Source organism: Acaromyces ingoldii (genome assembly GCF_003144295.1).
Source record: "Acaromyces ingoldii strain MCA 4198 unplaced genomic scaffold FA10scaffold_4, whole genome shotgun sequence".
Taxonomy (NCBI): domain Eukaryota; kingdom Fungi; phylum Basidiomycota; class Exobasidiomycetes; order Exobasidiales; family Cryptobasidiaceae; genus Acaromyces; species Acaromyces ingoldii.
In genome coordinates, this window is record NW_020290250.1 from 616,087 (window position 1) to 635,080 (window position 18,994).

The 18,994-nt window shown below is 58.3% G+C and overlaps 7 protein-coding genes across 7 annotated transcripts; 5 read left to right on the forward strand and 2 right to left on the reverse strand.

Moving 5' to 3' along the window:
- Window positions 1-275: 275 nt before the first annotated feature.
- On the forward strand, window positions 276-604 carry FA10DRAFT_223924 (hypothetical protein; the record flags this gene model as incomplete). Its single annotated transcript, XM_025518590.1, has 2 exons — window positions 276-418; window positions 508-604. Coding segments are annotated over 2 exons (240 nt in total), but the record flags the coding sequence as incomplete, so codon positions are not given.
- A 130-nt stretch (window positions 605-734) lies between these two features.
- FA10DRAFT_302510 (hypothetical protein) lies at window positions 735-4,468 on the reverse strand. The gene is made up of 5 exons (XM_025525128.1): window positions 4,060-4,468; window positions 3,751-3,991; window positions 3,465-3,680; window positions 3,246-3,399; window positions 735-3,177 (listed from the first exon to the last, which is right to left on the reverse strand). The coding sequence occupies exons 1-5, from the start codon at window positions 4,082-4,084 to the stop codon at window positions 931-933; spliced, it is 2,883 nt and encodes a 960-aa protein (XP_025376336.1). The 5' UTR covers window positions 4,085-4,468; the 3' UTR covers window positions 735-930.
- A 135-nt stretch (window positions 4,469-4,603) lies between these two features.
- FA10DRAFT_242497 (pre-mRNA splicing factor) lies at window positions 4,604-6,833 on the forward strand. The gene is made up of 4 exons (XM_025519282.1): window positions 4,604-5,495; window positions 5,561-5,775; window positions 5,840-6,314; window positions 6,398-6,833. The coding sequence occupies exons 1-4, from the start codon at window positions 4,610-4,612 to the stop codon at window positions 6,715-6,717; spliced, it is 1,896 nt and encodes a 631-aa protein (XP_025376337.1). The 5' UTR covers window positions 4,604-4,609; the 3' UTR covers window positions 6,718-6,833.
- FA10DRAFT_302512 (hypothetical protein) lies at window positions 6,746-10,032 on the reverse strand. Its single transcript, XM_025525129.1, has 2 exons — window positions 9,623-10,032; window positions 6,746-9,553 (listed from the first exon to the last, which is right to left on the reverse strand). The coding sequence occupies exons 1-2, from the start codon at window positions 9,833-9,835 to the stop codon at window positions 6,848-6,850; spliced, it is 2,919 nt and encodes a 972-aa protein (XP_025376338.1). The 5' UTR covers window positions 9,836-10,032; the 3' UTR covers window positions 6,746-6,847.
- Window positions 10,033-10,066: 34 nt separating this feature from the next.
- On the forward strand, window positions 10,067-12,026 carry FA10DRAFT_302513 (hypothetical protein). The gene is made up of 9 exons (XM_025525130.1): window positions 10,067-10,266; window positions 10,330-10,429; window positions 10,509-10,524; window positions 10,593-10,787; window positions 10,843-10,959; window positions 11,026-11,200; window positions 11,268-11,425; window positions 11,494-11,577; window positions 11,641-12,026. Exons 1-9 carry the CDS (start codon window positions 10,215-10,217, stop codon window positions 11,680-11,682), a joined length of 939 nt encoding a protein of 312 aa, XP_025376339.1. The 5' UTR covers window positions 10,067-10,214; the 3' UTR covers window positions 11,683-12,026.
- Window positions 12,023-16,529, forward strand: FA10DRAFT_302514 (hypothetical protein). Its single transcript, XM_025525131.1, has 4 exons — window positions 12,023-12,515; window positions 12,591-12,740; window positions 12,820-12,882; window positions 12,945-16,529. The coding sequence occupies exons 1-4, from the start codon at window positions 12,466-12,468 to the stop codon at window positions 16,354-16,356; spliced, it is 3,675 nt and encodes a 1,224-aa protein (XP_025376340.1). The 5' UTR covers window positions 12,023-12,465; the 3' UTR covers window positions 16,357-16,529.
- A 1,063-nt stretch (window positions 16,530-17,592) lies between these two features.
- FA10DRAFT_267739 (hypothetical protein) lies at window positions 17,593-18,313 on the forward strand. The gene is made up of 2 exons (XM_025522038.1): window positions 17,593-18,193; window positions 18,251-18,313. The coding sequence occupies exon 1, from the start codon at window positions 17,729-17,731 to the stop codon at window positions 18,170-18,172; it is 444 nt and encodes a 147-aa protein (XP_025376341.1). The 5' UTR covers window positions 17,593-17,728; the 3' UTR covers window positions 18,173-18,193; window positions 18,251-18,313.
- The last annotated feature ends 681 nt before the right edge of the window (window positions 18,314-18,994 follow it).

Sequence of the window (18,994 nt, forward strand, 5' to 3'; positions counted from 1 at the left end):
TTCGGTCGATGAGGCGCTGCTGCATCCATTTTCCCACGTGGAGAATTCTCGACAGCACTTCGTCTCTCTCTCCTTCTCGTCTTGTACGCCAATTTAGAGCTCTTCTTCTCAACCATATCTCATCCTCCAGTCATCATGGTGAGTTCCACCTCTCAATGTCTGGGAGCATGTGCTTTGCGTCTAGACCGGCTGACCATGTCTCGACACCTTCCTTTCTCTCTCAGTCGTCCGATACCCAGGCGCCCCCGAATGTCGCCGCGCTTGCGGCCGCCGCGCGCAACCAGAACTCGACCGTCCGGCGCAGAGCGGCCGCGCAGCAGGCCGCCAACCGACCAAACAGCACCAGGTCCGCCGGCGCTGGCGGCAGCTCGAGCACCATGATGAAGCTCTACACGGACGACTCCAAGGGCCTCTCTGTGTGAGTATCGCTGAAGCCATGTGATGTGCTACACACACGCTCTCCTTTTGAGAAGTAAGGAAGAGCTGACTTGCCGGGAGGGTGTGCAGGGATCCAGTCGTTGTCCTCGTCCTGGCCATCAGCTTCGTCTTCTCCGTCGTGGTGCTCCACGTCGGCTCCAAGCTCGCCAGGATCTTCATCAAGTAAGAAAGTCGAAAAGGGTCCAGCGAATGCGATCGCGCAAGACGGAGGACCGAGCCCTCCGACTATGTATCATCTTCATTCTGTCGCAAAAAAAGACACATATCTCAGACAAGTCGGTCGTGGAAGAGAGAGAGGGCCTTTCCAGTGTCAACAGGAGCTTTGAGTTCAGATTGCCCGATGGTAAAAACATAAGAGACGAGACAAGAGATAGATATGGAGAACACAGGAGAGGGAAGGAGAGAGAGGCCTTCACGACAGCGGGACTAGACATTCGTTAGAGGAGAGAAAAGGTCGAGAGTCGTAGTCGTCGAGATTAGTTTGTATTTGAGCTATTGACTTCCGCCGTTTCCACCGCCTTGCTGCTGTTGTAGAAGGGCCATCAGGTTTGCGCTCGCATTGGGCGAGTTTGCAAACTGGTGAGGCTGCTGCTGCTGCTGCTGCTGCTGTTGTTGTTGTTGCGGCGGGGGCGGTGGGGGAGGCGGGCCACGGAAGTGTCCTCCAAAGTGCTGGGCTAGGACATGGTGCTGAACATGAGGAGGGAGCGTCATGAGGTGCTGCTGCAGGTGGGGAGGCAGTCCGCCAAGGGGCGGTGGCTGGACATGGTGGCTGGGAAACCCATTGGGAGGTCCAGGTGGGAAGCCACCCATGCCAGGAGGCGGTGGAGGGGGTCCAGGTGGGCCTCGCGCATTTATGCCGTTGAGTGCAGCAGCAAGGTGAGGCGGAAATCCGCCAGGAGGCATTGGAGGACGGCCGAGCATGCGAGGATCGACACCAAAGGGAGGACGACCGCTACTCTGACCCATGAAGGGGGACGGTTGCTGCTGCTGCTGCTGTTGTTGTTGCTGCTGCTGCTGCTGCTGCTGCTGCTGCGCTTGTTGCTGTTGCTCCGGTCTCGACAGGCCAGGAGGACCCTGCGGATGAGGTGAATGTCCGGCCGGACTCCTACCAAAGGCAGGCGATGGCGTGCTGCCCTGGTTGGTCATCCTTGGGCCGGTACTCTGTGGATGAGCGTAAGACTGCTGCTGGCCCGGGCTAGCGTTCCACGCTTGGGGAGCCGTTGCACCACGCTGACTGTCAGCGCCGGTCTGGAAGGCCATGGCCGGACTATGGGACCTGGGTCCAGGCGATCCTTGCCCACTGGCACCAGCACCAGCACCAGCGCCGGCACCAGCTCCGCCGCTGAGCAATGCAGCCAGGCCTGCAGGAGGCTGCTGCTGCTGCCGTTGCTGATAGGGAGACGTGGCATCGAAGCGCTGCTGTTCGGGCGAGTGCGACCTCGGCGAGGGCTTGTCCTGCTGCCCACCGCTGCCTCCAAGAACGGCCATGATCTTCTGCATGCTCTGTAGGTCGGCCTCGCTCGGATTACGCTGAGGTCCACTTGGAGGGGCGGGTGGAGCGAGGCCGGGAGGAGGAGCAGCTCCGGCAGACGGAGCGGCGTCCTTCTGCTGATGGCGTGGTGCACTCTGCTGCTGCTGCTGCTGCTGCTGCTGCTGCTGCTGATGCTGTGCTTGTTGCTGCTGCTTGCCCAGGGCCATTGAGCTGAAGAGGTCGTCGAGCTTGATCTGTTGATCAGCCGAGGCCGATGTCGGATGGGAGTCGACAGGTGAATGGGCCGCATCCGAAGGGCCTCCATAGCCACGAGCCTCGAGCTGCTTCTGCTGGGCAGCGAGAGCGGCCGCTTGTGGCTTGCCATCAAAGAATCTGGCAAATCGACTCGATCTTCCAGGAAGACCAGGCGGCTCTCCAATATCGCCGTCCCCTCCCTGCTGGCCTCGCTTGGATGGAGAATTGGCAAAATTGTCAAAGAGGCTGTTAGATCCGGCGTCGTGCTTTTGGCCCCTCGCCAGTCCCTCGTCGCCGTCTGCCTCATGAGCAGCCGAAGCGAGACCGGCAGACCTGAGTGCGGCTGAGCCATCGGCTTCTCCGGCATTGTTTCCTCCACCGATTGGCCTCTTGCCCAGTCCGGGCGGCGGCCCTGCAGCGGCAGTCGCTGCGATCGAAGAACCGGCAGACAAGGAAGCCTCGCGGCTGCCAGCAGCACCTGGCTGGTCTCGCTCCTTTGCTCGACGCTCCTTCTCCTTCATCTTCTCCTTGAAGGCCTGGATGCTGTCCATGCCCGTCGTGTCAATGTCAATATCGTCGGGGTCAACGTCGATCTCTGCCCCATATCCACCACCACGTCTCCTCGAGTCGTTGTTTTGTCCCCGTCGGCCTCCAGCAGATTGCAGTCCATCGTCGGCCATCCACGACGGCTCTTGCTCGTCGGCCATCCACGCTGGAAACGACGTCTTCCTGGCAGACTCGGCTCGCATGCCTCCCCTCTCCCTCGCCAGGCCCGCGCCCTGCTTACTGGCCGAGCCTCGACGCCAGTCTGAAGCTGCGTCGGCATAGCCCGCCCGAATCCTCCTCTCCGTCTCTGGGCTCCTGGGAACACTTTCCCACTCGTCGTCCTCTTCCTGCGGATGCTCGTCCCTTCTCCGGTCCCGCAACGCTCCAAAGTCACGTCCCTCGCCGTCACGTCCCCCGCGCCTGCGGTCATCGAGCGGCGATCTCGGGCCTCGGCCCACGTTACCGAACTGAGAAACAAGAGAGCATTGTCAGCTCACCACCCTACTCGGGAACTGCTGTCTGCTGCTGCTCTCACCCTGCTGTTCAGTGGACTTTCCAGGCCTTCCTTGCCAGCGGGCCGAAAGGTGCCGCTGGCCGACACTTGTCCAAAGGGGTTCTTTCCCGACGGTGGGAACCGTCTCGAGTTCAAAGCACCATCATCACGTTCGCGATCTTCCAAGCGACGGAAGCTAAGGGAATGCTCCGGTCAGCCAACACCTTTCAAGAAAGATAAAACCAAGAAGTGTTCACGCACCGACCGCCCTTTTCGCGCATGCCGCCAGCCATGCCAGACGCTGCCGCACCGTAGCCTGCTTCTCCGAGATCTTCACCACCACCAGCTGCATTGTTTGCCGCATGACCCCGCACTCCACTCCTCTCGACCCGTGCGCCTGAACCGATGCTTCCCATGGGCGCCATGCCCGCAGCCCCATGATGATGTTGGGCTCGAGGGTGATATGGTTCCCAGTCGCTTTTGCGTGTGGGAGATATTCAGCGACATTTGTCTCTGCCTCCCTAGCGCCAGCTGACAGGCTACTCACCCGTACCAACCTCCCAGAGGAGGCATGCCCTTGGGAAGCTCGACGAGCGGACTCTTGCTAATGGCCAGCAGCAGTCCTCGTTTGTAGCGGCGAGGATCATCGGCGTGGGCAGCCAGGCCCAGCGACGATACCTTCTTCACAGTGTCAAACGACTCGGTTCCACCAGGCATCGTCTTGTGGAGCATGCCATCATCGCCGCTGACCGACCGTTGCGGTCCACCGAGGCCTGGTGGCGGGCCAACTAGAGCGCAAGATTGGGTTCTGTCAGTGAAGGGTCCAGGAGTGAGAATGGATGTCGGGCACACTCACTGCCGGCCACCGTCGCCGCAGACATAATACACCTAGCGATACAGATCGGATCGGAGAGGAGGAAGTGGGAGAAAGATCACCAAAGGACAGCTACGGAGATTTCTTGTTGCTCTGCGCGGTTTGGCGAGAGGTCGGGAAGGGATCAGGGGCCAAAGGATAAAAGGGAGGAGGATGAGGAGAGGAAGATGACGGAGAAAAACGTAGCCGAGGTCGGATGCTCTGCAGAGAAATGTCGAGGGATATGAGAGATGAACAGAGATCAGCGCGGTTGAAAAGGGGCTCGAAGCCTGTCCGCGCTGTCGAACGCAGTAGAGATTTGAAGATCGGCTTCAATGAGAAAGGAAATGGCCGGGTGGAAAGGCGAAGAGTCGAGCAAGTCGTCGACACTGTAGACGCTTGGACGAGCCGGGAACAAAGCTCAAGCCTGCAGAGGTGGACGGACAGGTCGCCAGAGAGGATGGAAAAATCACGTGCGCGTGAGTCGAGATGGAGGTTCTCAAGGTCTAAAGTAGCGCTCTGCGCTTTCTTCGACAACTTCCAATCACTCGCGATGAATACGCTGCAGGGCTATGGTTCCGATTCGGACGGGGAAGGGGCGGGCTCGTCGAGCCAAGCTGGACCTTCGAGACCAGCTGTAGTTCCGTCGAAAAAGAAGAGGACTGAGGAACCAGAAAGAGCAGAGGAGCAAGACGAGGACGAGGACGACGAAGAGATCAGCCCCGACGATGTCTTTGGTTTGGGCCATCTCCGCAAGGATGTCAGCGACAAGGCACAAGTGGAGAAGAACGGAGGGCATCTCGTCAAGTCCGCGCCAGATGTGCTCGCAAACGTAGACGAGGCAAGCAGCGCGCTCTTGACACGACCGACGGACACGGAGATGCACGTCAACATACCCTTTCGAGACTTGGCTCGTCCACTAGCGGGACCCCAGAATCCGTTCTCCAACAAGGTCCTGGGCTCCCAACAGAACAACCTCAGCGGTCACGTTGAGCAAGCGGCCATGACCGACTTTGACTTTCGGAACCAGCAGAGGACGTTCGAGACGCTAGGCTACGCAAAGAATCCGAGCCAGTATGCCGGAGGAAACGGGAGCGAATGGGTGGGGGATGTGCAGGAGGCACAACGGCTTGGCGGTGCAACAGCGGTGGAGCTTAGAGGAGGAGGATCGGCCGAAGCGAGGAGCCTGGCTCGCCAGACGAAACGAAAGCGGAAGGGACAAGATGGGGATTTGTCCGTCATTGAGGGCGAGGGGGCGTACGTGGGTCCATGGGGCGGATGGGAGGGAGAGAGGGTGCAGACAGAGCCTGTCGGTCCTTCAGAAGAAGAGCTGAAGGCAGCGGAGGAGAGGAGCAGCGACCGAAAGCGGCAGGAGGCCGAAATGAAGGAGCTTCGGCAGCGCGAGGCCGAGCAAGGCACGGAGAAGAGCGTCTTCCATGGTGAGCATATTCACCTTCCGCAGTGCAGACGACCAACAGCTGACAAACTTGTTTTCTTCTTTCAGGCAAGTCAATTTACGACTACCAAGGGAGAACGTATATGCACGTACCGACCGACGTCGACACAAATCTTCATGGCGAGGCGGGCTCGCAACACTGCTTTATTCCAAAGGCCTGCGTGCATACCTGGACCGGCCACACGAAGGGTGTCAATGCCATTCGTCTCTTCCCTGGAAGTGGCCATCTGATGTTGAGTGCCAGCAACGATTGCAAGATCAAGGTGAGTGAAATATTTTTCAAAAGATTGAAAGGAAGAGAGGCTGACGTTTGTTTCAAAATCTCAGCTCTGGGATGTCTATCACGAAGGCAAATGCTTACGAACGTACATGGGCCACTCCAAGGCCGTGCGGGACATTTGCTTCTCCAACGATGGTCGCCGCTTCCTCTCCGCCGGCTACGATCGCCAAATCAAGCTGTGGGACACCGAGACGGGCGCCTGCATCCGCGCCTTCTCGAATGGCAAGGTGCCCTACTGTGTGGCCTTCCACCCTGATCCAGAAAAGCAGCACATCTTCCTGGCCGGTATGTCGGACAAGAAGATAGTGCAGTGGGACTCGACGACGGGTGAAACGACGCAGGAGTATGACCAGCACCTTGGCCCTGTCAACACGATCACGTTCGTCGATGAGAATCGACGCTTCGTGACGACGTCGGACGACAAGACGATGCGTGCTTGGGACTTTGATATCCCCGTCGTCATCAAGTACGTCGCCGATCCATTGATGCACTCGATGCCAGCCGTGACCATGTCTCCCAACAGTGAGTTTTTTTTTTTTTTTCGAAATTCTCCCTCTCTACAAGCGAGCACTGACTCTGAGGCCACTCTTTTTCCTCACAAACAGAAAAATGGCTTGCTTGTCAGTCTCTCGACAATCAAATCGTCGTCTACTCGTCCGACTCGTTTCGGCAGAACCGGAAAAAGATCTTCAAGGGCCACAGCATTGCTGGGTTTGCCTGCCAGGTCGGCTTTAGCCCCGACGGCCGCTTCATCTCCTCTGGCGACGGCGAGGGGAACCTGGTGTTTTGGGACTGGAAGAGCGGCAGGCTGCTCAAGCGGCTCCGGTCCCACAAAGAGGTCGTCATCACTCATGCGTGGCTGCCTCACGAGACGAGCAAGGTCATCACGGGAAGCTGGGACGGCACGATCAAGCTATGGGACTGAAATGAGGCGTGGGCCGCTCTCAATTCTTGCTTGCATCAAAAGAAAGTGAATTAGTAGACAGCATCTAGTTGTAGTAGTGAGATGTGGAAATACAAGAAAAGAGCAGCGATGCATTCATCATCTTTGTTCATCACGAAGCAGCGGCGGCAGTCTCCTCCAGGCGTCTTTTGGAAGAGACGAGTGTCTGCTTCATCCGGCCAAGCTGGCTCTGCAGTGTCTGGACCGTGTCGACCAAGTTCTTGAGCTTCGTGTAGGGGAGCGGCGTCGAGGACGAGGCTGCTGAGAAGCCATCTCGGTTTGAAGTGCCTGATCCGGCATGGGGCGAGGAAGAGCGCCACGAAAACTGTGCCGTCGTCTCTTCCTGTTCGGGCGACGTAGAGGAGGGCTCGCTCTTTGAGACAGGCGCCGTAAGCGTCCGCGAGCCTGGGTCCGGACCCTGCGCACCGCCAAACTTGGCGGCGGAGCCAGCCGTGGGGCTCGCCTCGCCCTCCTCCTTCTCTTCGCCCTCCTCCAGCGACCTCCCGTCTCCCCGCGCCATCTGCCCCGCCCCTTCTGACCTCTTGGCACGGTCTTCCTCGTCGTCGTGCTCCTTTGCCTTGGCCACCTCGCGCACAATCCTCGCCTCCTCGTTGCGCACCGTCTCGAGCGCGCCGCGGTACTCTTCAAACACGCGCCTGTACCGCTGGCTCAGCTTCGACCAATCGTTGGGATTGCGCACGTCGAGCCAGGGCTCGGCCGTCGAGATGGCCCCAGCCCCCACGCCGTGCCTCGACGGTGTCTGTGAAGACGTAGCAGCAGTGGGGGCAGCAGCAGCAGCCGCAGCCACCATGCCCGAGCTGTGCTGCCTAGGCGCCCGAGCAGGTGAAGGCGAACGCGAGGAGTCGGTCGCCGAAGAGGAAGTGTAGTAGCGAGGATTGCTAATCTTGGCCACCTCTCCTGATGTCCTTCTCTTCTTCGCAGCAGGCACTTCAGCGACTGACGACGAAGTCTTCTTGGCCGCGTCCAGCGAAGAGGAGGAAGCAGTCTTGGCCGAACTCGAGCTTGGCTGCTCAGCTGATCGCGGTGCAGTCGGCCTTCCCCGTCTCTGCTGCGCCTCATCGCCAGAGGAGGAGTCGCTGTAGTCGACGCTGCTCTTTGCCGGTACAGTCCGGACTTTGACCTTGTTGCTCAGTGTCGAGGGAGCAGGCGATGACAATTTTGCCCCCGATGATCGAGGAAGAGGCGACGAAGATGAGGAGGGCGACGCAAGCGCCACGGATGAAGGGGCAGCTTTCTTGATTGAAGGCGAAGACGGCAGGGCAGAAGACGACGACGATGACGACGACAAGGATGCAAGTTGCTGCTGCTTAGAGGGTGAGATGTGGCTACCTTTTACCGTGTCTGCCGTCTTCTTTGTTTCTTCCTTCTCCTGTACTTTCTTGCTCCTTTGCGCCTCTTCTCGCTGCGCCGCCAGCTTGGCCTTCTCGACCTGCCGCTCCTTTTCTGCTCGCGACGACGAGGCAGCACTCCCCGTCTTCGTGCCCTTGCCCTTTGCCGCCTTGCGAAGCCGGTTCATAGTCGTGTTGGTACTCTTCTTGCTCGCAGACGGCCGCTCGTCGTCCGAATTCGAGCTGCTGCGGGCCAGCGAGGCGTCTCTTGACCTATGAATGCTCTCCTGCGATGATGTGATGCTTGGCACATTTCGTAATGCCGCGCTGGACGCCTTCGCCGGGCTAACGCTCGTCGATGAGCGTGCTTTACGGCCTGTACCGTCGTCGTCGCTGCTCAGCTCGGACGAGGTGGCGCCTCCGCCAGGGAGGCTGGAAGAAGGCGGTCTGCGCCCCCTCTCTACTGCTGTGTCGGATTCCTTGTTGCCATTTTGTTTGACGGAAAGGAGCATCGCGAATTCCTTGCTCTTCTCATCGAGGCCTAGTCGCCGGAAGGCCTCCTCGGCCAGTGTGCAGACCCGTAGGCGCTCCTTGACGGTGTAGTCGGGCCACTCGGCGATGACAACGTGGCGGTATGTTGAGTCCGTGAGAGCATAGACAGCGCCAGGCCCAGAGGCGGTGCCGGATGAGGAGGCTACAGTCGGTCCACCAGATGACGTCTTGCCGTTGTGCGTCTCGGGTAGGGGGTGGGCGAACTGCTTGAGAGGGCCGAGCACGGCGGCTTCGGTGCTCTTGAGCTGGGCGACGAGATCACGACGAGGCAGCGGCCCCTTTGCCAGTAGTTGAATCAGCCTGCGCTTGAGTGTTGGAGGTGCGGCCTCGGTGGACGACGGCTTGGGGGTTCGAGAAGCTGCAGCAGCTGGGCCTGGGGAGGAGGTCGGCGTCACAGCTGCGCTGTGCACTGCTGATGATCTCGCCAAGCTGGACTTGAGCGCCGCAGGCCGTGTTCCGGGCGTGGCGGCAGCAGAGAGTGAGGGGCTGCCTGGCTGGCTGCCTGCGTTGCTGTCGGCAGGTGTTCCTGCCCTGCTCTGCCAGCCAGGTGCCAGTGCGCCCATTCGTGGACTCGACGTGGGCGATGATTGGGCCAGGCTCTTGGCCCGCAGCTTGAGGCTCGATGTGGGACCGGAGCCCTTCGAGGTCTTCTTCGATGTGACCGGTGCCGAGTCGAGGAGGACTGTGCGATGCTCACTCTTGCGGGCCTCCTCGGCCTCTCGCCTCTCTTTGAGACGAGATGTGAAGCTGGCAGACGAGCCAGGCGTCGGTCGCACAGCGAGCTTGTCGTGAAGAGACCCCAGTGGCGTCAATGTTGCTTGAGACGAGCTTGTCGCATCAGAGAGGGCAAAGAGGACATGTGGCGAGGCATCAGTGGACCGCTGGAGTGCGTGCCTGGCATCACCAACGTTGAGATGCTGGAAAGGGCTCGTGTGTAAGAGGCGCGCTCAGAGCAGAGAGACGAAGGGAAGCTGCAAGACACCTACCGCATCATCAGCCTTTGCCGACCAAGAGAGGCTGATCGCGCGCGAGTGACCAGAGTCCTCTTCTAGTAGCTGCTGGAGCACCTCTGCCGAGAGACGCAGGTGTATCGCAGCTGGCGGTCCGTCCTGTTGCTGCTCCTTCTGCTGTTTCTGCTGCTGAGCCTCGGACGAATCGCCCTCGACCAGATAAGTCCTCGCAGCGTCCAGGAGCGACATGGTAAATGCTGTGCTCTCCGGCTCCACCTGTGGAGGCTGGTGAAAGCTCCGACGACCTAAACAGCGTCGATTTGAACGATGTGCAGAGCTGCCGGAAAGCACGCCGCAGGTGATATGCGACACTGGCGAGGGCGTTCGTTCGTCGAATTCAGATTGGTCCTCGCGAGCTTCACAAACTAGCCGTGCACGGGCCCATTCGACGGAACAACGGCGACCCTGCCTCTCTCTTTAGACTTTTTCTTCCCTGCCTACTCCTTGAGCCGGACCTGCCGTGGAGCAAGTCGAAGGTAAGCAACCTTCGACGGACCATTGGGGAGAACGCTCGTCTGGCAACGGCCAGGACGAGTCTGAACGGGGAGGAGGAAGCCGAAGTTGCGAGATGAGGCTTCGGGCCAGCTTCAAGGACGCGACCGTCTTTCACCGCATTATCCGTGAGCTGAGCTGAGCGGAAGAGCTTGGCCCTTTTACGATGGCTCATTCAATCTTTTGCGCAGAAACGATCGCAAAGTTCTCGGGCAAGTGTATCCTGCGCTTCTCTCCCGAACAGGTCGAAATCGTCGTGGAGCCAACGCCAGAGAGCGTCGAGATATGGGCGTATGTGGTCGATTCAGAAGACATAGTTGTCTGAAAGCGTGTTCTCATTCTCCTCACTTTCCCCTCCCTCTCTTCTTAGCATCCTCGACAGGGTCGTGGGTTGCTCTAGACGATTTTCAAAGACAGTACACGCTCTGACATCTTCCTTTCTCTCATCCCACAGGATGCCTTCTTCAGGGTCGAAGAGTCTTCGCGCGAGTACCGCGTCGAGTCCAACCACGACAACCAGATCAACCTCGAGGTGTCGACGGAGCTCGTCCTGAGGGCACTGCGCTCAGCTGCCAACTCGACAGATGTGACTATGAGACTAGCCAAGGACGGCGCCAATACCAAACTTAGCTTTCAAATCGTCACCAACGTGAGTTTGCTTCCCTGGGCCCAGCTCCCTCCTTGCTGAAGCCCGAATTCTGCAGTCGTCTGGCGGGGCCAAGACGGACATCCATCAGGATGTCTCGTGCATTGTCAAGAGAGCATCGCACATGGCCAACATCAGAACAGCTGTCCAATACCTGGAAGACCAGCATCCACATGTGAGCTGCTACGACGCTGACTGGAAATGACCTGGGATGTCTGGCCTGACGTCTTTTGCACCGTAGATCGTCTGCGCCTTTCCCAGGCTGTCTGAGGTCCGTGTAGTGGCAGACCGGATGCGCACGCTGAGGCCACAGATGCAGATTGTCATCTCAGCCAACTACCTCGGCCAGGTCAAGCTCTCGATGGTAGACGACGGACTCGAGACCGAGACTGTGTGGAGTGGCCTGACGGTCAGGGGTGAGTGATGAGAGTCGCTGTTGCTTGGTAGACCGTCTGACCCGCCCTTGAAATCTGCTTCGCCCAGAGGACGAAGACGAGCACGCGGCAATGAGCAGTGAAGACCGGCAGCGCTTTCACGAGGTCCGCGTTGAGATGAAGACCTTCCTGAAGTTCCTGTCGAGCACCCTGACGGAGCCCAAGGTCGAGCTGTGGATCTATCGCAGGGTGTGCGCCCGCTTCGTCGTAAGTGATGCTCCCGTGCGAACTAGAATCTGTGGAGCCCCTCCCTGAGTTCTACTCTGCTGCCACAGATGCACGTCATGTCCGGACCGGCCGGCAAGCCGTCAAACTCGCTCCTGGATGCCGGCCGAAGCGAAGCGATTGCCCACTTGATGGTGAGCCATGCATGCCAAAGCATTCCCCAGAGTGACTTGCTCACGCGCCAGCATTCACCTCAGTTCAATTTGCCTGGCCTGGGCAGTGACTACGACGATGATTGATCGGGCTCCGCTTGCTCTCCCTCCCTTATGTACAGTACAACACAGCTGCTCTTGGCAAAGGAGGACAGGATCGGTCTCTGGTCAGGAGCTTATACACCCACACGACTACTTCTTCTCTTCTGCTACACTACACTTAGTTTGCTTCTTTACTCTACACTTCACTGCACTACTAGCTGTATGTCTACCTAAGGTTGCGCGACCCCACCCAGCCAGCGCGCGCCAGAATTCAAAAAGAGGGCGCGGTCGGCCAATTTCTCCGACCGATGACGTTGCGCGTGGCCGGAAACGATGAAAGATCGGCCCTTTGGTCTAAGCGCACGTATCCTTCCTCTTAGTCTACCACCAATAAACGAAATACAGCACGCACATCCAAGCAACGTTCCCGCGTATTCTTCACCGCTGCTACCACCCTCCAATTCCTCGCCGCCCACGCAAAGGATCGCAAGGGACGCTGGGAGAAGGGGTGGACGTCGCTCGCATCCCTTGGGAGCTACGCCGCCTTCAATTCAAATCCCTGTGACGATGTCTTCGCCCTCCTCTTTTGGCTCGTGATCCACAAATCCCCCTGGCCCCTTCCTGCCTCTCCATTCCATCCAGCTTTCCTGCCTTTGCCCACGTTTCTTCTCTGCGCTCGCCATCCACCAACCACGCTCGACGACAAGCAGGAAAGTGCAGCAGGGCGAAGAAGGCTCCCTCGGGATAGCACATGATCTAGATTGCAACAAGGAAGTAGTATAAGCAGATAAGCGATTGAGGATCCGCAGAAGAGAGGGAGCGCCGACAATGGAAGACATCGCCGCCGACGATGACATCCTCTCCGATATGCTTCTCGAGTGAGTCCCTTCGCGAAAAGATCAGAGATCTCTCCCTCTTTCTCCTATCTGACATACTTCCTCCCTTTCTTCAAGCTCCCTCGAGTTCGAGCCTCCGATCTCGACGCACAAGATGAACCAGGCTTACCGCTCCCCTCGTTTTGACACGCAGCATGTCATCGACATTGTCCGCAACAAGGTTGTCATCGATGCCGATGTTTCCGAGGCTCTCGAGGATCTTTGCAAGTGAGTGCCCCTCCCAACATCCCTCAGTGCGGCATCATCGACCAATCTAGCTAATCACATCTGTCGTCGTCGTCTACAGAATGAGTGTCGTGAAGAAGCACCTCCAGGGCAAATCACTTCGTCAGGTTCAGGGTTTCCAGCTGTGAGTGCAACACCCTGTCGCGAGGCTCCACTGAAAAAAAGCTGACGTGATCGCGCATACAGCCATGCCCGCCGCTATCTCGAGACATACCTCCCGGACAGCGGCGTCGAGTTCGCCCTGACGACGCGCTACAAACGAACAGCGGCGCGTAGCTTCCTCGGCGAGACATCACAGGCGGGCCAGGAGGCAGCTCGTGCCGAAGCAGACGCAGCCGCAGCGGCGGCGGCAGAGGCGGCCCGTGCCCAATCCGGGTCTGCATCCAACGGAAAGGGCAAAGCGAGGCTGTCTGGAGGGGAGTCTGGGAGCAACATCACTGCCCTGACGACGAGCTCCAAGGCCGATCTATGCGTGGTGGCGACGAAGCCCTTTAAGGCGGGCGACCTCATCCTCATGTGCAAGGGAGGCGTCAAGGACCTAACAAAGAGCGAAGACGAGGCTCTGCGCGAAGAGGCGTCCATGAGCCGCGACAGAAGACGAGAAGAGACATATGCGGGCGTGTTGGGTCCAGGCCGCGACTTTTCGGTTATTCGAAGCGCCAGAAAGGGCTGCAGCCAGCTGTTGCTGGGACCAGCCCGCTTTGTCAACCACGACTGCGACCCCAACGCAGAGTTTCACCGACTGGGCTCCTCGCAGATGGTGTTCAAGTGCCTCCGGCCGATTGGGCTTAACGAGGAGATCACCACCTACTATGGCGACAACTACTTCGAGTGGGGCAATGCAGAGTGCATGTGCCTAACGTGTGAGGTGCGGAGCAAGGGCGCCTTTTCCAAGCCCGAGCTTGCTGGTGGGCTAGCCATCGACGGCGATGCTGTAGCTGGATCGGAGACAGGAGTTGGGCCAGGGACCGAACCTGGAGGAGACAGGCAAGCGGGGATGCGGAGATCATCGCAGCGCAAAAAGGCTTCGTCACCCTCGACGCCGGATCCGCTCCACTCTCACGGCTCGGCTAATGGGTCGGGGCATCCGACACCAACGACGGCGATGGTGCAGCGCAACGGCACTACGTTTGAAAAGACGTTTGAACACTCGATCTCCGATCGCGAATTTGACGATACCACCCTAGTCTACCAACGAGGGCCCCGTTGTACGTGTTTGACATGCGGATCTCCCTTCTGGGCTCCTGAATCCTGGTGGACACCTGATGAGTGCCGGAGGTGCGAGCGACACTACCGCATCTTCAAGGCGGATTGGCCGGGGAGGATGCCGACCGAGGGCGGGTGGAGCAAGAAGGCGCAGAGCAAACGAAAGATTCGAGAGGAGCTTCAGCTTGCTGCTGCAGGGGACAATGCACACGACGGCGAGGACGACTACGACAAGATTCTGCACCCTGCTAAGCGGAGGCAGCTCAAGCATGCCAGTGCCAAGTTCGACAGGCGGAAGCTCGGGTCGCCCAGCGTCAGCAGCAATAGCAGCAGCAGTCTGAGCGAGACGACTGTCGACAGCCCGGTGAAGCTGAGCCCGTTGCGCGATACGAAGCCGACAAATGCAACAGGGGGTGGTGTGGCTTCGAAGAAGCGTCCGCAACCCATGGTCAAGAGTAACAAGAGAATTGCTCATCGCGACAAAGCGACAAGTGGCGGTGGGGATGGGACCGATGAGGATGCCGTGGACGCATCGCTGAATACGATTTCGACCAACGCTGCCAAGTCAAAGGTGGCCGCTATCTCTGCCGCTCATTCGTCAGCCCGCGCACCGACCAGTCGGCACCAGCCTATGGCATATAGCGACGACGAGTCGGATCTGACCGATATGTCCGACGACGATGACAACGAGTCCACGCCAGTCGTCGAGCGTCGCTCAAGGTCGGCCAGCTCCAATGCTTCCTCTTCGTCGGATGACAAGCCGAGCGGACCAAAAATGTTGGGCAAAGAGGCAAAGACAGAGACGTTGGCGCTCTTCTGGGGAGCACCGACGGGCGATCGGAGAAATCGGAGGCAGAGCAACAACGGGCTCGAATCGCTCGCGAGAAATGTCAAGCGCGAAGGAAGCCACTTGAGAAAAGGCAGCGGGTCCAGCCAGAAGCATCGCCGGACTGCAAGTGACTTGTCACAGACGGGATCACTGTCTGGCGCGCGCAAGACGAGCTCAGCGAGCAGCGGCGGCAAATTAGTTCAACAGAGCTTCGATTCGCCTTTGAGAGACGACGAGGTGGGCAGCCGGTCGCCCAGGGTTTCGGTCAAGCCTTCTGCGTCTCTAGGCCTTCGCTTGGATGAGGGTTCCATTTCACCGCCTGGCCTTTCTCCAGCTGCACAAAGAAGCGGCGACGATCGTGATCCCAGCGGGAGTGGTGAGGACTCCCTTGTCGTCATCAGACAAGGCGCAGGGGAGGGGTCGGCAGGATCGTCTCCTGGTGCACGCAACAGTCCGTCGACGGGCAACATCCTACCGCCTGGCCTCGCTACGCAAGGGCCGGCGCGCACCTCCGTCAAGAACCTGGCCATGGCTTGGGGCGCAGGTATCGAGGAGGGAGAAGGGCGGACGAGGAGAAAGGTTTCGTCGAAGGATTCTCCGGGTGCTATAAAAAAGGTTCCAGGAGGGAATGAGGAAACAGGACGCAGCACGACGCCTGACGTTAAACCTGGCAAGCCGCCGGCTTCGCCCTTGAGGTTTGCAGAGGACGAGGAGAGGAAGGAGGATCTCGCATTGTCCAAGTCTGTCCATTCCCACCTCCAGCAGCAACACCATCAGATCCACCAGAAGAGTGCGAGTCCCGTTGGTGCAGCGTCTTTCTCGCCCCTTGCAGGACCACCGCCGACCCACTTTGCATCGAGGCCCGGCATCACCCCTGGTCAGCCGATTCGGAAGAATCTCCGATGGGGAAGCGGAAAGGTCTCGTCGAGCCGGCCCATGTCGCTTGCTGGACCTGGTGCAGGGGTCGGGGCAAAGGGAAGTGCGTCGGACAGCAATATTCCTCGATCGCACGCGCATGCCTCGTCACCACAGCCTCCCTCTCAGCCTCAGCCTCAGCCTCAGCCTCAGCCACAGCCACAGCCACATTCTCCTCTGTCGGTTGCCCATCAGCACAACAACGGTGGTGGTAATGGGAGGCCGGCCGTCGCGGGAGGAGGGAACAGTGAAGCGTCGCTGCGCAGCATCTCGGGCCCGGTGCTCCCGCCAGCGAGAGAGAGGCTCAATTCACCGCTGGCGAAAGCAGCCATGACGGCAGCCAACAACGGGGGCAGCAATCGAGGTGTCTCGCCGTGCGACTGGTCTCTGTCCAAGGACAGAGCATCGCCCATCTCGGCCATGGGTCCTCCTACGGCGGCTGCGACTGCGACTGTGGTCGCGAGGTCGTCACCCTTTTCGCCAAAGAGGGACTCTCCACCGGTCACTTCACCGTCCTCCAAGAGCATGCAGGCCGTCTTCAAGGGTGCAGAGGCGGCGCCCTTTGCACCACCCTCTCCTTCTGCTATTGCTGCCCCCATGTCTCCATCGACAAAGGGCGCCGTCAAGGTGGAAGAAAATGGATCTTGAACTAAGTCGTCGTACCCATATGCGCTGTATCATAGCCCCAACCTCCCCCTCCGAGCGAGGAGAGGGGGTTGTTCCCCACCTCTAACCCCCACAAATCTAGTGCCATTCTTTCCATCTCTTGTGTCTCTCCGCTTGGACGATCACGTTCTCGAAGCTATCATTAAGAAAGCGACGTTATTCTTCAGACCAACCTGGGCACGAATTGAGGTGCAGAATGATGTCTTCGGGGGAGGAAGAAAGGGGCTTGAAGCGAAGATCTGCACAATGCCGGGATTCATTAACCTGCCATTTGGCGGTATATTAAGGGCGGCGGACCAGCGACTCCTTCTCTGTGTGTGATGAGTAAGAGGGCGTCCTAAAAGCAATTTTTCTCTCTTCGTCTTCATGACGCCTTCGCCAGTTTCACTCCCCTCCTCTTCCGCTCTCCTTAACCGAGACAGAGGCAAGTAGATAGACCACGAATATACTGCTGAAGCGCGGCGAGCAGTGACGGAGAAAGCACGCCTCCCTTCAGAGGCGGTGCTCCTTAATTTTAAAGGGCCGAAAGAAGCGGAGATCTAAGAACAAGAGGGACCTGCCGACAATCTCCGCCACTGTTGCTCTGCTCGACCGTCTATATTTTTTTGTTGTGCACGCTTTCATGGCTGTCGCCATCTTCCGAGCAGCAGAGTACAGCTGTCGTATCTCCTTTGACTTGTCCGTCCTCTAAATGCTTCGGCCCCGTTAGGCAAGCACCATCCTCATCTTCACTTTGCCGACCGCGCTTATTTTGTGCTTGTCCGTCTCGGCTGAAAGGCCGAATCGTAGCGCCGGCGGCCCGCGCTTCACGGCGAGACCTATTGCTATAGGTGATGAAAAGGGGTGCTCCGTTCTCCGGCATTTCCAGCCAGCAAAGCCGTACGCATGTGCTGGTGGATGGAATGCGGCCAGGGTAGAGAGCGTGGGAAGTCACCTCCATCATCCTCTCTTCCCTCTTTTCCCTCCTCCTCTTTTTCTTCTTCGTCTCTTTTCTATCTCATCCTCGGCTTCTGCTTGCACTACGTACTCACGAATTTTGACGTGGAATCACTCTCTTACTCTCGGAAACCCGATGAAAGCACGTCAAGAACACGAATACGCGGCCACAGAGTGAGCAACGGACGAAGACCTCAAGACCCTGCTCAGCGACGACACAGCCCTTTTTAGATTAGTCTAAAACAACAGCCAAAGCATCGACTGCGCTTCCGTGCGCTTCGTCGAGTCTACCTGCCTGGGAGAGAGGGGCCAGAGGACTTAAAAGGGACGGAGGGCTTCCCCTTATCTGCCTCTGGCCCACATCCCAAGTCATTCCCTTCTTTCGACCACTTCTCGTCATCGGCTGCTTCAGACGATCATGCGTTCTTATCTCGTTGCCACCGCCGCCCTTGTCCTTGTCGGTTTCATGACGCTTTCAGTATCGGCTATGCCGGTCAGGAAGCGCGATCCATCAATTCTCAATGGCAACTCCCCCGACAACACGATTGTCGTAGGTGGAACATTCAACAGTTACGCCCCGGCTTTGGACCACTCAAAATCGTTCATCGGGTACAAGGCAATGTCGCAGGACCTACCCAAGCACCGCATGCCACCGCAACAAGCCAACAAATACTGCCGGCCGGAACCAGTCCGTGCCCAGGCATGCCCCGATCCCGCCAAGGACAAAGTGGAAAAGACTCATTCGAGTGCTCCTCCTCCTTTGGGACTTTCTCCTACAAAGCCAAAAGAACCCAAAGCCATGTCAATCTCGGACTTCTGGCAGGAACTAGTGTCCTGGTTGCAAGAGCCCTTTGGCTTGTGAAGCGAGAACGAAGGTCCTGGCGTGAGTGCTGCCTATCTTCTCCTCTCTCCATCGACACGCAGCTAAACGTGTACCTAGCAGACAACATTTGTTCATGACATTGATGTCTACTGGTGTATCTTGTCATAGTGTTTCCACTCCGAAGGAGGTTCTTCCTCAATGATGCCTCAATAATGCGAACAGACATTCCCCTCCTTTTTTGCCAAGCGCCACTCTCCGCGTCTGTTGGACGCTTGACGCCGCTTTGTCACTTTGCATTCACGGATCCCCGCGACCTTGTCCACATCAGCCTTGGTGGTCTGCAAGCGGCGGTAGAAACATGCAAAGCGCCATCTTTGTAGGACGGGAAGTAGACAAGCACGGGTGAGTAAACATTTGACAAATGCCCTTCGGAGGACCTTTCCTGATCGTGTTGATATGCAGAGTACGTCCGGGAATGTCAAGGTAGCAAGGGCAGTGATGTGAAAGCCGCACTAATCTCGGTTCCTATAATCTTTTGCCCGACCATGCAAACGGCAACGGCAAAGCACAATCCGGCAAGTACTGTGATCATCCTCGTTGTCCTAGTTGCCCACAAGTGCTTCTGAGGGCACAAGACGTTCCGCGTGATACACAACATGGAACGTCGTGCCGTGGATACTGGCCCTGGCCTTACTTTGCTCTCTTAAGAGAGAAGCTTATTTGCGGCGAATAGTCGTCCATTCCCTCACAAGCTTGTAAAACTCCTTCGCCCGTCCTTCCAATCAAAGTCACGAATCATCAGGACGCTCCTCGGGCTGCGCTCTAGTTATGACTGGACACTGCTCAATCTGAGACAAGGCC